The 14,760-nt window shown below is 44.7% G+C and overlaps 1 protein-coding gene across 1 annotated transcript in view; it reads left to right on the top strand.

Annotated features, from left to right (window-relative positions):
* The window catches only part of LOC138526844 (uncharacterized protein ZSWIM9-like), a 173,110-nt gene extending 159,376 nt beyond the window's left edge, over nt 1-13,734 (top strand). Inside the window, exon 3 of the mRNA XM_069637588.1 lies at nt 10,409-13,734. Coding sequence (XP_069493689.1) covers nt 10,409-11,810 — 1,402 coding nt within the window. The 3' untranslated portion in view covers nt 11,811-13,734. The remainder of the gene's footprint in view (nt 1-10,408) is intronic.
* The last annotated feature ends 1,026 nt before the right edge of the window (nt 13,735-14,760 follow it).

The following is a 14,760-nucleotide window of genomic DNA, read 5'->3' as shown; positions in this document are numbered from 1 at the left end:
CAGATGTCTTCAGCTTCTCTCCTCTTTGGGTTTCTTAGTTCCAGTGGCGACTTCTTGCTCTTCCAGTCCACAGATCCATGTTTTTATGAAGAAAACCCCCCATTCATACAGCCTAGCTGTCACTCACACAGTGGGGTGGCTATCCTGGCGGGAAAACCCCCTAGCCTATCAGGGCAGAGTGCGAATTGGGTTGCTCAGGCAACCCTGTCCAGGGTGCCTGTTCCCCCTCCCACACATCCTGTCTACCCCAGACTCGGTGGCGCTGGGAGGAGGGCTTCTGTGCAGAAGCCCGCCAAAAGGACGAACAAAGGATCCCCGACCTGGGTTAGGATTTCAGAGAAAGACACGAGAAAGAAATATTAACAAAGATCTGGCAATAAAAACCTACCTCAGTAAAGTTAATAAAAAGATAAACCGGCGGTTCGTTAGAGGCTGTCAGTAAAAGTGGTAGCCTCGAACAATGGGAAAATCCCATAGGAAAATATTTGCGGTCAAATATTTATGGTAATAACCACTGCCACCAGCCAGAAACTTTGGAGAGAGGGACTATACGGTACCCTCTCGAAAATGAACACCAGGGAAAAATTATTAACCCTTCCCAGTACTTCCATAGTAAGATGGGTTGTACTGGTTTTGTTAATAACTATTGACTAGTAAAGGCAATGGGGACTTTACATGCCCTGGGAGACAGTAGTCAGTCCCAAGGTATGGAGTCTATGTTTGGGAGTCACTATGACACCCCTGTGTGATTGCACTGAGGGTGCTGAGTAACACACATGTAAAAAGATGATTCCTATGAGGGTGAGAAAACCCCATAGACCATAAGCACAAAAAATAGCCTAGAACACACATCAGCAATATGTCTAAGAGTGGGGAAAAGAGTCTCACTCTTAGCTGGAGACAACAATAAACCCCTTAAATCCAGCAAAGCTGCTGGGGGACTCTATAGGTAAGGTAAATTAGCCATAGAATGAGAATTCTCCCTAACAGCGTGTACAGTGAAAGGGTGCACACTTAGGGTAGCTGCCTGAGTGTGCATGCATGGTGAAGGGTTCACACTTAAATGTATAGGTGGCTGCCTGTGTGAGCATATGGTTAAAGGGTGCACATTTAAATGTATGGGTGAGTGCTTAGGGTTGCCTGCCTCTATGGTGAAAGGGTACATGTGTACGTGTGGCTGCTTGGGTGTGCCTGTATGGTGAAAGAGTACACACTTAAATGTATCGCTGGATGGATGTGCGTGTGTGTATATGGTGAATGGTGTGTGTCCCTATGTTCAGGGGCACACCAAAACCTACACTTCGGGGGGGCTGTTCCTTCAAATGTTCTGAGAGGCACTAACTTCACGGGCGGTGGGGGAGACGCAAACTTATTTGTGTGGGCACATCTAACTTCTTTATGCATTTTAATGAGACTATTCTAGTGCAACTTCAATGTTACAAGCAGTTAACTCTCTCCTTTAAGTCTGAAAGCACCCACTTATTGGACTGCTGTGAGAATGAGCGGTCTCCTGTTCCATCTCTACCCTTCCAATCACTCCCCGAGCATTCAAGTACTAAACGCACACCACGATTTAAATTGCCTAAAGGAATGCAGGTACGAACGGTGAAATGCTTTGTTAGTAATTCAGGGGCCCTTGTTTACAGCGAAATCCAGGTGCTGTTGAACATCTGTGTCCTGTTCTGTCTGTCAACTGCTCTGAAGGTCAGCCAGGTTAAGTCAACATAGCCCAAAATTAAATTTCATGGGGGTGGGGGTGGAGTACTGAAGCCCAGTCAATTCAATAGTTTTACGCCATTACATGTGTTAATGCCTTGATTACTTATTGGTAATCGTCATTACTCCTAGCCCTATTCTTCCTCGTCCCTGTACTTGTGTATGAGGCAGTACTTGTGTATGAGGCAGTCTGGGATGATGTAGAGGTGCATGGAGGTAATGCCTGACCCAGCTACCTGTAATCTTCATTACTCCTAGTCCCACTCTTCCTCATCCCAGTACTTGCCTATGAGGCATGGAGCCTCATACGTAAGCTCTGGGACAAGGAAAAGTTACGTGAAGGTAATTCTGGGCCAAGGAGTTGATTTTGGAGGTTGCGGTAGGGGGTGGGAGGGAGAGAGGATGTGTGGGGGGCGGGATTTGCGATAAATCATAATGGTTGTCCATGTCCAGGCTAAGCAGGCATGATATGTGGTATTATGGGCTAGAGTCATTTTGGTGCAGCCAGTCTAGTCATTCCTCAGTTTAGTATAACTGTTTTTATTGCGCATTTCTGATAAAGCAGTCCTGCTAAGTGCAATTACCTGGCTAGACTGGCATTTCGGTACTGCCAGTCTAGCCGTTTCTTACTCCGGCATTGTATTTTTTTCTGGGCATCTGTGATAAAATTATAGAAGTCATTTATAACACGCCTATACACAGGTGTTTCTAGGCGTGACAAGACAAGGGAGGGAAGACAGAAGGAGGACAAGACAAATGATCTTACTTGGCCCTGTGTCATTCAGATCGTGCAAGTGCAAGAACGAGAAATGCAAGTGGAAAGGGATGGGTGGGGGAAGTGCAAGGACGAAGGAAGGGGAAAACAGGACAGTAATGGTCTGATTAAATGCAGCACGGTTTTGGTTAGTGCAAGGAGAACAATGGACTGTAGGGTTACAGTTAGAGCCCCTAAGTGCATGGTACGCCCTGAGGCAATGCAAGGGTGACTGATCAAGAAAGAGACTGGACTTAGTGAGACTCTGAGGGTAGCCAAGCAACCAGTCGGCACAGCAGACAGGTAGATCAGGTAGGTCAGCAGGGGAGGGAGAGGGAGAAAGCAGAGGAGAAGAGGAACATTTTTAGCTGTTTCCAGAACTTCAGGTGGTCTGCTCAAGTTTGAGAGGGGTAGGGAGGCCATTCTAGAGGGAGGCACCTACAAATGAGAGAGATCTACCACCCACTCTCTCCCTGGAGAAGCGTCTAGCCCTTGGAGAGTTGGAGGTAGCTGGGGAAAGGCTCGAGGAGGAAGGTATTTTGGAAGAGAGCGTTGGATGTAGTGTGGGCCCCGACCGCAGAAAGCTTTGTGAACAATGCAAAGGGTCTTGAACTTGATCCTTGCAGCTACTGAGAGCCAGTGGAGAGATTTCATGGCTGGAGAGATACAATCCCCAGGCTTGAGGCCAAGGATACGTCTTGCAGTCCTTTTCTGGATTAGTTGCAGAGGGCAGAGAGTAGAGGAGGGCAGATTGAGAAAGAGGTTTTTGCAGTAGTCCATCCTAGAGAGAAACAGGGCTCTGGAGACAGTGAGCTTCTGGGGGGAGTGAGAAAGGGAAGAGTCCCTTTGAGGAGAAGCTGCTGGTAGTGAGGCTTCTTGGCAACATCCAAGATGTGAGGAGAGAAAGAGAGAGTGGAGTCGAAGATGACACCACGGTTGTTTGCCTTGCAGGAAGGTGAAGGAAGAGGGCCCAAGGTGGGCGGAGAGAGTGAGAGAGGGAAAGCACGGGCAGAGGTCCCAGTGAGAAGGATCTCCATGTTACTGGCATAAAGGCAAAGAGTGTTGGAGGCACACCAATCCTGAATCGCTGATAGACAGTCAGGAATGAGCGAGGGAGGAAAGGAACCTGAAGGATAGCTGAGTGTCATCCGCATAACACTGAAAATTAGAGGAGAAGGTAGAGATCAGGTGGCCAAAGGGGCCAAGTAGAGGTTGAAAAACCAGGGTGAGAGGATAGAGGCCTGGGGAACGCAACAGGTAGAGAGAGAGGTGGCAGAGAGAAAGGGACCAAGTTGGACCTGGGAGTGGCAGTGCAAGAGGAAGGAGGTCAGCCACTTCAGGGCCTGATCCGTGATGCCCAGTTTTTCACGTAGTCGATTGATCAGGGTGGCGTGGTTGACTGTGTCGAAAGTAGAGGAAAGATCAAAGAGGATTAGGACGGAAGGAATGCTGGAATCTAGGTTAGAGAGCAGATCTTCACGGTGTTCAAGAGAGTAGTTTCCGTGCCTCGGTCAGCTCTTAAGCCAGAGTGATGGTCATGGAGACAACCAACATATTCAGTGTGGAGAGTAAGCTGCGAGATGACCAGCTTTTCCAAGGGTTTTCCCAGGAAAGGGCTGATGGAGATTGGGTGATAGTTTGCCGGCAAGGCAGGATCGTCAGACGGCTTCTTGACGAGTGGGTGCAAAAGGGAGTGCTCAAGGGGAAAGGGGAATGTTCCAGTGGCAAAAGAGTGATTACAGAAATCGGTCAAGGCTGGAGCGAGGGTGTCAATATGGTCCTTGATGGTTCTGGAGATGCAGGGGAGCACCTGTTTGGATGACACAAGGAGGAGGAGAGGTAGAGATGGCCAAAGGGGGGTCAAGAGAGGAAGAGGGAGAGGAAGAGGAGATAGAGGACCGGATGTCCTGAGTTTTAGCCATAGCCATACAGAGGGCCTGTGAGGGAACAGGAGAGGTAGAGACTGCAACAGGATTGACCAGTTGCTTGCAGATTTTAAAGAGTTTGGCTGTGGTGTTAGAGGTCGCAGGGACCGGGGCTTGAATGCGTGCTCTCTTCTTGATGAGTGTTATTGCTTCGACTGGCATTTTGGTGCAACCAGTCTAGGTATGTCTAAATGTGGCCTGGCATGTTTTACTCTAATGTTATTAAGTGTCTGCACTGGTCTACATTGCGCAGCCAGTGGGACATGTTTTCAATGTGGCATGGCATTTTTAATAGCAAAGCATTAATGTTTCTGTGCATTGCTGGTAACTTGCTTGTATTGGATTGGTGTTGCCCCACAAAACAATTGCAAACACTCTGGCTTTTTAGCCAATTTTTCTCTGCAAGTGTACTGTATATTGAATTAAAACACATATTGGGCCTCATTACAAGTGTGCCGGTCCGGTAACAATGGTGCCGGTAAGCCTATCGGCACCGTTGTTTCCGGACCGGCATACTATGGATCCGCCTGCCGGAGTTGCTGTGGCCGGCAGGCAGGCGGCCATGGTAAGCAGACCATAACGGAGGCACTGGCACCGTTAATGGTGCCGGTGCTTCTGTGTTCCCCATTTCCATAGAGTCCTGTTTGTCTCTATGGGAATGGGGATTTCCAGAATTACCGGGGCCTGACTTTCCGGCTTCTGGGGTTGTAATACCCCGGTGTTACTGAGAAGTTAGGTGGCAGTAATATTTTTGGGGTCTGGCAGCAACCCGCCGGTTTCACCAGCAGGGTTACCGTCAGACCTTTAATGAGGCCCATTTATATCTTTCTCCTAGTGCAGTGTGTGGTATACCCCTTCAGCAGTACGTTTGTGCATATTGTGCACGGGTAATAATCTAAACCCACCCAGAGTGTGGCACGACCCGTGATTTGTTGCCGAGTTGGGGGAGGGCCCTCAGCATTGCTTGCAGGGGGATGGGGGGGGGGGCACATTTTGTGTTATGCCACTGTTTGTAACAAATGTAACAAAGGAAGAGTTAATTTGTATCAGAGTGGCTTTTATCAAGATTCAGGCAGATAGGCACCTGCAGCTCCACCAAATTATTGCCACTCGAGCACAAAAGACAAATGCTTAAAAAACACAGGGTGAACAGCTCCAGGTTGTCAGACTGGCACTGAATGAACTGTTCCAAGCCTTCAAGGCTGCCATACAATCACAATGGGGACCACCAGTTTACATTTGAAGCAAAACAATCGGTATGCGTTACTACAGATGAAAGATGTCCTCGCCTCAGCTAGAGTTCATTCAAATGTCCCCAGCAGTATCACCCGTGAATTTATTAATTTGTTTTACTTTGAGAGGGCCACCCACTTGGCAAGCTGGAAGAATGATGACCATATATTTCTCTTGTGGGTTGGAGATGTGCAACAGGCTTACCAAGCTGCACATCATACAGGGGGTGCTACATATGCTAGCATCAAGAAGATCATACTGGAGTGGTTGGAATTTAATCAAAAGAATTCTAGACAAAAGGTTTAGAGCTTTGTGGTTGGCTCCATATGAAACCATCTGCGATTTGTACTTTTGAGTCAAAGATTTAGCAGTGGTGTGCCATCAAAGATCCACCAATACCATCCGAAGCATCGTGGAGAAAATTGTCATGCAACAATTTGTTGATGAACAATTCCTCGATGAACAATTCCTTGACTCTGTACCACCTGATATCTGGAAGTGGCTTACACAAAACCATTGCCTAACCGTAGAAAATGTGGAGTTTTTGACAGCTTAACCGAGAGCTGAGGCTCAAAGCCCAACCAGTGCTATGGGAATCCTACAGACCAGTTATAAACCTCTCCAGTGCAAAAACTAGACTGCCCAGATTTTTTCTGGGAAAGGACAACAGTTATGGGGTTTAGATGAGCAAAGCCCATGACAGAAAAAACGACTGACTCTACACACAGAGAAGTGAGACCAACACTTCTATTCCCCAGTATTAGACCAGTGAGGTGATATGCATGTGAAGAGTTGTTAAATATCACCAATATCACCTTTGGTTATTAGTCTCATAGGAGCCTACCCTGGACACCCAGAAGACCAAGGATTCTGTACAGTATAAGGTCATAGGTGTGCACAGACATTGTATGGCAAATGCTGTCCAAAATTATCTGGCAGTCGACGAAAGTGCAGTAAACTAACTTCCTGAACTTTTTAAGGTACAGATTTGAGTAAGTAGGAAGAAAACAAGCCCTTCTGAATTCAGGAAGCAGGCAAACTGTAATGATAACAAATATCGTGAAAAAACAGTTTGTGAAGGGACCCATGGTGGGGATTACCTGCATCCATAGAAACCTAAGTACATACCCCAGGGCTAAGGACATTCTGGAGGTAGAAGGCTGACCAGTCCCATGTTTTGTTGATTTATACCACGCAGAGCTACCAATCGGGGGCAGTCTTGCTGTGCCCACGCAAGAAAGAGGACGGGGTTGGTTATTGAGGGTAGGGTGATAGGATAGGTCCAGAACCAGGAGAAACCGGTGTTTGTTTGTTTTGGCGTGCAGATGGTTGATTGCGTGCACGACTTGTTGTATTTGCTGTGGTAAGGCCCAATGCCTGAGTTGTTTTCTATGTGATTGTTTGTTAAGTTGGGGTGTGTCTGATGTGTTGATTGTCTGATATTTGAGGTTGTGCGCACTGGCTTGTTGTGTGCGTATGGGTAAGGTCCAATGTCAGGGATTGTTTATTGTATGTGTGTCATGCTTTGTTGGGTGTGTGTTTGTGTATAATTTGGCTAACCCAAGTGGGCCTGTATAGAAGTTGGGTGGTGTGGTGGAGTGGAGCAAGAGTGGGGTGGTTAGTACATTAGCTACTTTCTCAGTTCTTCGTGGTGGCTAATCTACACAAGTCTATCTAATGTGACGCCTGACTAATCTTCACAAACCTGTCTTGACGTACGCATCGTTAATTTCACAATCTATCTAATTGTGACGCATGATTAATCTTTACAATTCTATCTAAATGCGACATGTGGCTAATCTACACACATTTATTTAAATGTGTTGCCTGGCTAAACTACACAAATCTTAAGTGTGAAGCGTGGTTAATCTGCACATGTCTATCTAAATGTGATAAGTGACAATTCTATCCGAGTGTGACGCATGGGTAGTCCTTGCAATTGCTAAATGCTGTACATGGCTACCCTATACAATTAGGCGAGGTGCAAACACATGGCTACCCTACACTCTTAGGCTAACTGCAAAACATTGCCTCAGTTTCCTGAGCCTGTCATCCTGAGTACAGGCATTCTGAACTTCGAACAACTATGAGCCACAATGATGAGTCACCCAGATTAAAGTGCATGAGGAGCACCGCAGGCCTCATCTTTTCAGGACATCCACGATCGATCGTCAGCGAGCACCATGAAGGTTGAGGCTGCAGTCCCGACACAAGTGTTCACCTTTCTTCGAGGAATCTCGATGCCCAGTGGCTCCTGCTTTAAAGGGAGTCCACTCTCGAGGGATCAGTCGACGGACCATCGAATTAACTCTTCTAACTCGGGTACACGGGGTAGTTGAACATTTTAACCAGGAAACAAGACTCTTTAAACATATATGGACTGGGCTTGTTAATACTCTATATTAAAGGTTGTCCAGGTGGGGATCCTCACCCAGAACTGTGCCTTAGTAGCAAGAGAACCATTCTGCCATTGTTTAACCCAATTTGGCTTCCTTCCTATGCTCTATGCTGATACACATTGCTGTATGATTTGTATGCAATTATAACTGTCGGTAGTTGATCCATTTTAAAGGAGTCAAGAGCTAAGTGTGGTACCACATAGACATTGTATATATTTGCCATATTAGAATTGCCAGAGTACAAAGTGTGTTATTAATTGATGTATATATCTTGAACCTTATTTATATATATATATATATATATATATATATATATATATATATATATATATATATATATATATATATATAAAGAACTGGGCTTGGGGACTACACTGTTCTAAGAACCAGCCTGCATCACCTCCTGAGAGTTTAAGCCTTGGTTGCTCGTCCATTGCTACCACAATAGAGAACCTTGGCTGGGGCGTTCTGTGCTTCTACTCTGCCATATAGAGGGCGGGAGTACAGATAACCCCCCTCCAGTCTTTACTAGTAGGGTGCTGATTGCTAAACACATGTTTAGCGTTAAAAAAAACTACAATCAAATTCCGTATGAGCACTAGGGAAGCAGACCTAATCAATAGAAGATTTTCCCTGGAAACCTATAAAGGTGTTTGCTTGGAGCAACATTTGGAACCCTCTCATTCATTGATCTCAGTCCCCATTCATACAATCAAGAACTACATTTGACGCTATTGACACATGATCGAGAATCTAGCATATTGGGGTCTTCGATGCCTCTTGAATTACCTTCAATGCTATCAAAAAGATTGGCTAGATGAACGTTGCCTATTTTTAAGTTGAAGTCTCATCCAAAGATGAGTAGGTTTTTGTGTGTGTCATAGTGTATCAATAGGTCATCAATCTGCTGTTTAAAGATAAGATTAGAGACTTCTGTGTATGCATGAGGATTGTTGTAAAAGTTGAATAGTAGCAAATGTTGTGACCTTTTGAAGTGGGTCTTTTCACTTCAGAAGTAAGTTATCTTTAAACAGTAACGACATGTGTACTTTAAAAGGACCTGCAACCCAAGATCCTGAAAAGGGCTAGGTGGTGCATGGTGTATTACACTTGTAGAAGCTGCACACTCTGAACCAGTCTGGGCAGGGTCGGGTCCATGATACAGAGGCATAATTTCTATGAAGAGCCCTAGAACCTCTGCCTCCATCGTAAAAAAGGCCATTTCTGGTTGACTGCGATCTGTATGTGTATTTTTTGTTTTTGGTCACAGATCACATTAGCTTCCTGAGGCATAACCAAAACATCAGTCTGTAGCCATTCAACCATCACCTTTGGCTTGAGAAGAAGCTTAATCATGTTAATCTTGTGCTGTCCTCATATTGGCCACATACCCATCATTTAGGGGCAATCCCCTAAACCCCGTTCTTGCTTCCGCAATAGTTTCAGATCTCTCCTCCTTTTCCAATGTGGTAATTAAAGATTCAAGTTGACAGCTTTGATAGGGGAGTCTGCTATTAAATTAGGCCTCTTGGTAACTAGGTACGAGTTTAATGAGCATATGTGCTCACTGTGCTCACAAAACTGATGTCCAGGATTGTTGGAGGGTTGATTTCTGGTCTGCCTAGTATAGTGTTCAATGTTGACCCAAATGCGGTGGGAAGGGGGGAGGGAGACGGATGGGTGCTGCTATCTTACAAGGGTGCAAGACTTTACTTTAAAAATGGAAGGGGCATTTCTAGCACTTCACACTATAGTTATGCTTCTCATCATCCTTCTACTACCTGATACATGAAGTCCTTACAAATTGATGGTTTTGGCGCACATATAAAGGAACAGTATCCAGTCTTCTTAATGCAGACATTTCACAGCAGAACTTCTTCACTGCACTTTTTTGTTACCAAATTTGTGCCGCAAGATGCAGGCGGGATGTTTGAGACAATATTGAATGAGGAGCAGGCAGGGGAGGCCCCCAAGCATTTTGCAGCACAGAAATCCGTAAAAAGTGGTAAATTACGGCAGTGACATTTATTCGGTAAAAATACATGGAACCACGTCTAGATGGAACACCCTAGAACATTCAACAAAATGGGTGTGGGGTTTCAGATTTTTTTAAAAACTAATGATCATCCTCATCCCTCTCAAGGTTTGTCAATTATGAAAGCAGCTGCTTGGCAGATGGAACTTAAAGTAGTACTGAAATAGGTTTGGGGACGTAGACTTGGATATGTGGGACTTGGGAATAGGGGTAGAAATAATGGGAAATCTTCTGGTTAGGTTTCTAAAATGTTTATTAAATTTATTTGTATTCATTTTTCCATATATATCCACGAAGAATGATTACTGACACTTTTCTATTTGCTCTCGTTTACAATATTTTTCAGGAATAGGAAGGATCCCCAGATTGTTGGCTGTAAGGCCTACCTCGTCCTTCGGATAAGTGAGCAAAAAGAATGTCTCATCGTCACTGACTGTTGTCTATCCCACAATCATGCACTCTGCCCTATTGAGTTTGCCTATTACTTCAAGAAGGGATATGTGAATAACAACTCGTGCCTGCCCGTACGCACCACCAACAAGATCTCCAAGCAGTTCATCTGTGGAGAGGACATCCGCCGGTTGCTGTGTTACTGCAAAAATGGGGACAATGGCATTTTAGAAACTCTCCATTCTTTAGATGCCCTCTTTACCAACGACCCAGGAGCAAAGGTCAAGTTGGTGTTTGTGGATAACCAGGTTGTCGTCAAGACCTTTTTCTTCCTCACGTCTATAATGAGGTCCCTCTGCCAACAGTACCCAATGATGCTAGTGTTTGACAGGATGGTAAGTGTGAATGACGAGTTTGACCTCTACACAGTCCTGTGCATAGATGATGAGGGGCGAGGGCATGCATGTGCTTACTGCCTGACGCGGAAGGTACCAGACTTGCTGCGCTTCACCCTGGTGTCTTTTGTGCAGAGTGTGCCAGAAGTGAAGTTCAGGGTGTCCTGTTTGGTGCTAGGTGCAGAGGTGGAGGACCATGCTGTGGTGAAGGAGCTGCTGCCACATGCCAAGGTTCAGATCTGCCGCTCCCAGGTTGAACACTTGCTGTTCAGAAAGGCTCAAGAGATAGGTTGCCCTGATGATATGATTTGGCCACTCTTATTGGAGCTCACCTCTGCTAACTCACAAATTGCATATATGCAGGCAGTGAAGAATTTGAATGCCATACTCCCGAAGGACTTCATGACTTACTTTTGGAAACATTGGCACTCTTGCCAAGAGATGTGGGTACAATTCTTGGCTTTTAAGAGCACAGAGGAGGTGGACTATGACAAATTGATCATGCAACACCAACAGAAACTAGCTGCAAGCCTCCGGACTTCCACAACCGTAGCCGAGTGCATCCTGGATCTCGTCCTAATGCACAGACCCAAAGAGGAACATGAAAGCCTTACGGAGGATGAGGTAATCATGCGCTACCATGCCATCTGTAAACCAGAGCCAGCCGGCCTGATTGAAGAAGAGCTTGGATTTGCAGGGCTCGTCACCTACGCCATTATGAAGACCAAGGATGGCTTCACCCTGAATGATGGCGTGTCTGAGTTTCACATGAACCATAGCCTTACCTCCTGTAGCTGCACTATACATACCTCGAGTCTCCTGCCCTGCCGCCATCTCTTCGCCACGCGCCTTCGTAACAAAAATCCTCTATTTGACTTAAAGCTGCTCGAGAATAATTCTGACGCTTTGATACCAGCTTCCAAGCGATGTGGGATTGATGAGGAAGATGTTAAACCTCTATGAGGCATGCAGTAAGGGATCTGAAATGAAGACACTAGGGCCTTGTGAATCATTGGTGCCAGTGCTGACAACGTTCAGAGCGTGGGACGAAGATGCAGGCAGGGCAGGCTTCACAGCCGTAAATCTCTTACTGATTGGTAAAGCTGCCAAGTCACCAGGAATCGAGTACACCACTCCTACTCGAGTAGTATGTTGGCATGATCTGCACTTGTGAATAGCAGGTGTGACTTGATGTATGTGCAGCTGCAATGCTAGGATACCTCATGAAAGGGAGGTAGATCATTGGGTATTGTTAGCAATGCTGTAGGGAGATGTTTCACTGGGTCTTGTTAATAATGATTTGACAAGAAACCTGGGCAACTGTTTACCCTCTATCAGGAGATGATTGTACTGCAGCACATACATACAGCATAAATATTGTGCTGCACAAGTGATATAACCAGTTTACAATTAACAAGTTATGCAGTCTGATGATTGCGTGAGTCTTAAAAATGGAAACGTATCTGGTAAAGAAAAGGTTTCTCTCCCACATAAGGATAGTTGGCCACTTCACATTTGCTTTTAAGTCAAGTAAAGATAATGAATTCCCAGATGTGCTGGTAGCGTGATTGCTCCAGGACTCGGGCTGTCTGGCCTTGTTAACACATTTTAAACGTATAAATAACATATGTTCTTTTATTGAAAAGATTCCTTTTTTGAGCACATATGGCATAGATGTGTTGCCAGCATAGGATTCTGCCCCACATTAATGTTTGTAGAATCCTTTATTGCATATTGCGACGACACCATGGCCGTTCCAAAAATCATGTTTTTAAAAGCAGTTCTGTGCAAACAACAAATTGTGTGTATATAGAAATACATTTTAAAGTGCTTAAATTGCATTGCCTCTTTAAGTTAGTCCTTGGTAGGTGACTAGCCTCTTTGGCAGAGGAGGCCATTGGTGTCACTCATCAATCTGTGGTCGGGAGCCAGTGTTATGGGTGTTTTACTTCGTCTTGAGTATGAATTCCTATCCATATCCATATGCATTAAGAATTGAAAACCATGTAATTAAGGAGGTGAGGCTAAAGGTTAAAGTTCCTTTCTGAAAGCATATTGAAGGAAGCATGCAGCATTAGCTCTGTCAGCCATAGCAAGGTAGCAAAATCTGAACAGTAAATGGTCAGACTTCCATGTAGCTGCTTCCCAAATTGTAGCATGTTGGATCTTTCCTTGCAAAGCTGCAGTGGGGACGGTGGACTGCATGGTTTGCTTCTTAACATTGTTCCTTGTTTTGAGAACAATGTAGTACAGGGTTCAATCTTTGCTGAGGGTCTGTCCTGCCTACAATACCTACAACACAACCTACAAGAAGCTTATTTGTGTAACTAAAACTCTATCCTGACCAATTAGACCTTCAGTGTCCTATTCAAAATCTCGGTATGTAGTGTTCTGTCTGCTGAAGGCTGATGCTTAGGAAAGTTTAACCGGTTAGGCTGAATGTATAATTGGTGTGGTCATCTGGGGCCACCTTTGGTAGAAAACCTGGGTGTGGTCTTAACAATGTGTTGCGATTGAGGAAACTCAAAGCGGACTGACTCCTTAATATCTAGACCCTGTAACTAACTTGGTCAACAAATGCATGTGGTAGTCTCTATAAAGGTGAATCATTAAGTCAAAAGGCAGGAGTAGATCCTAACCGTTTTCCACTACATATTGACACCCCCACCTCCCACGCAACTCCCAATCGCTTCTGGCAAGTGGGCACAAGCGTGAGCCAGCTCTTGAGGTTTCTCATCTATGCTGTGGAAGAGCCCTTTCTGGCATGCACAGTGAGATTTGCTGAGCAATCTAAATTCACACATGAAGTAGAACTGATTGTTTTTATCAGCCTGTCTTTGTAAAAAATAGAAAAGCTTTCTAAAATAAATTGTTTATTTTTCTTTAATGCGTTTTTATCAATGGGTCAAAAGTCACACACACACATATATATATATACTGATGTACTTATGCCTTGTCTTCCTGTTGAAATAGTGTATTGGGTACGGATTAAATCAAACTCGCCAAAAGGGGGAATTTAAAACATTAGCAATCCAGGAACATGTAGTCAAAAAGCTAAGCTTTCATCCAATAAGAAGGTAGAAGGTTCGAAAGGGGAAATGTTATATACGTTTTAAATGTTGCCACGTAAATTGCCAAAATAAAAAGGACAAGACTCTGCCTAGAAGTAGGCAAACCCTGACCTGGTACGCGATTGACAGAAAATGCAGCAGTAAAGGAGGTATGTATTGTGTTTAATCTTCAAAATGCTGAGAATGAAAGCTCCATCGTGCGCTGCATAAGTACTTTGGATATTCCCTGGCCTGGTTTACTTGACTTTTCCCTACTAAGCCCTTGTCGGGGGCGTGAATACAGATTGTGCACTCTGACGGAGCCTCTGTTCCTCTGTTTCCCTGTGAGTATCCTTGCGCAGCTGGCTGCGAGTGCTCCACTTTGTTTGACTCTTTTGGGGTACAGCATGCCGTGCCCTGGGGTGTCCCATGGACAAAATGCAATTTTTCAGGGTAGATTATTATTAACAATACTACAACCTGATTCCACTTAGTTTTCAATGGGGATCTTTTCCACCCAAATCAAAGATTATTTGTCTACTTGGATTAACGCTCATCCCATTATTTAGAATAGCCACAAACACTCAAAAGGTCAATTTCCTTTGTCTCCACATATAAACAACAGTGTCAACAGTCAATGTAAAAGAATATATACATATGTATTTTATTTCTAAACCCACCTGCTAAATCTGGAACATAAATATAAAATGTACAAAATACTTTCTTATTACATTAACACACACATTTTACGGCGAGTCTATTCATCACATCTTATCCCTTCATTATAACAGACTGCAATCATCACCTTTTTTTGTTTTAACTGTTATTGCAAGAGCAGAATAATTATCCTCTCTTGATTAAGA

This window comes from Ambystoma mexicanum, chromosome 1q, assembly GCF_040938575.1.
Source record: "Ambystoma mexicanum isolate Mex_15411 chromosome 1q, UKY_AmexF1_1, whole genome shotgun sequence".
NCBI classification, from domain to species: Eukaryota; Metazoa; Chordata; class Amphibia; order Caudata; family Ambystomatidae; genus Ambystoma; species Ambystoma mexicanum.
This window is presented reverse-complemented; position numbering and strand designations above follow the sequence as displayed.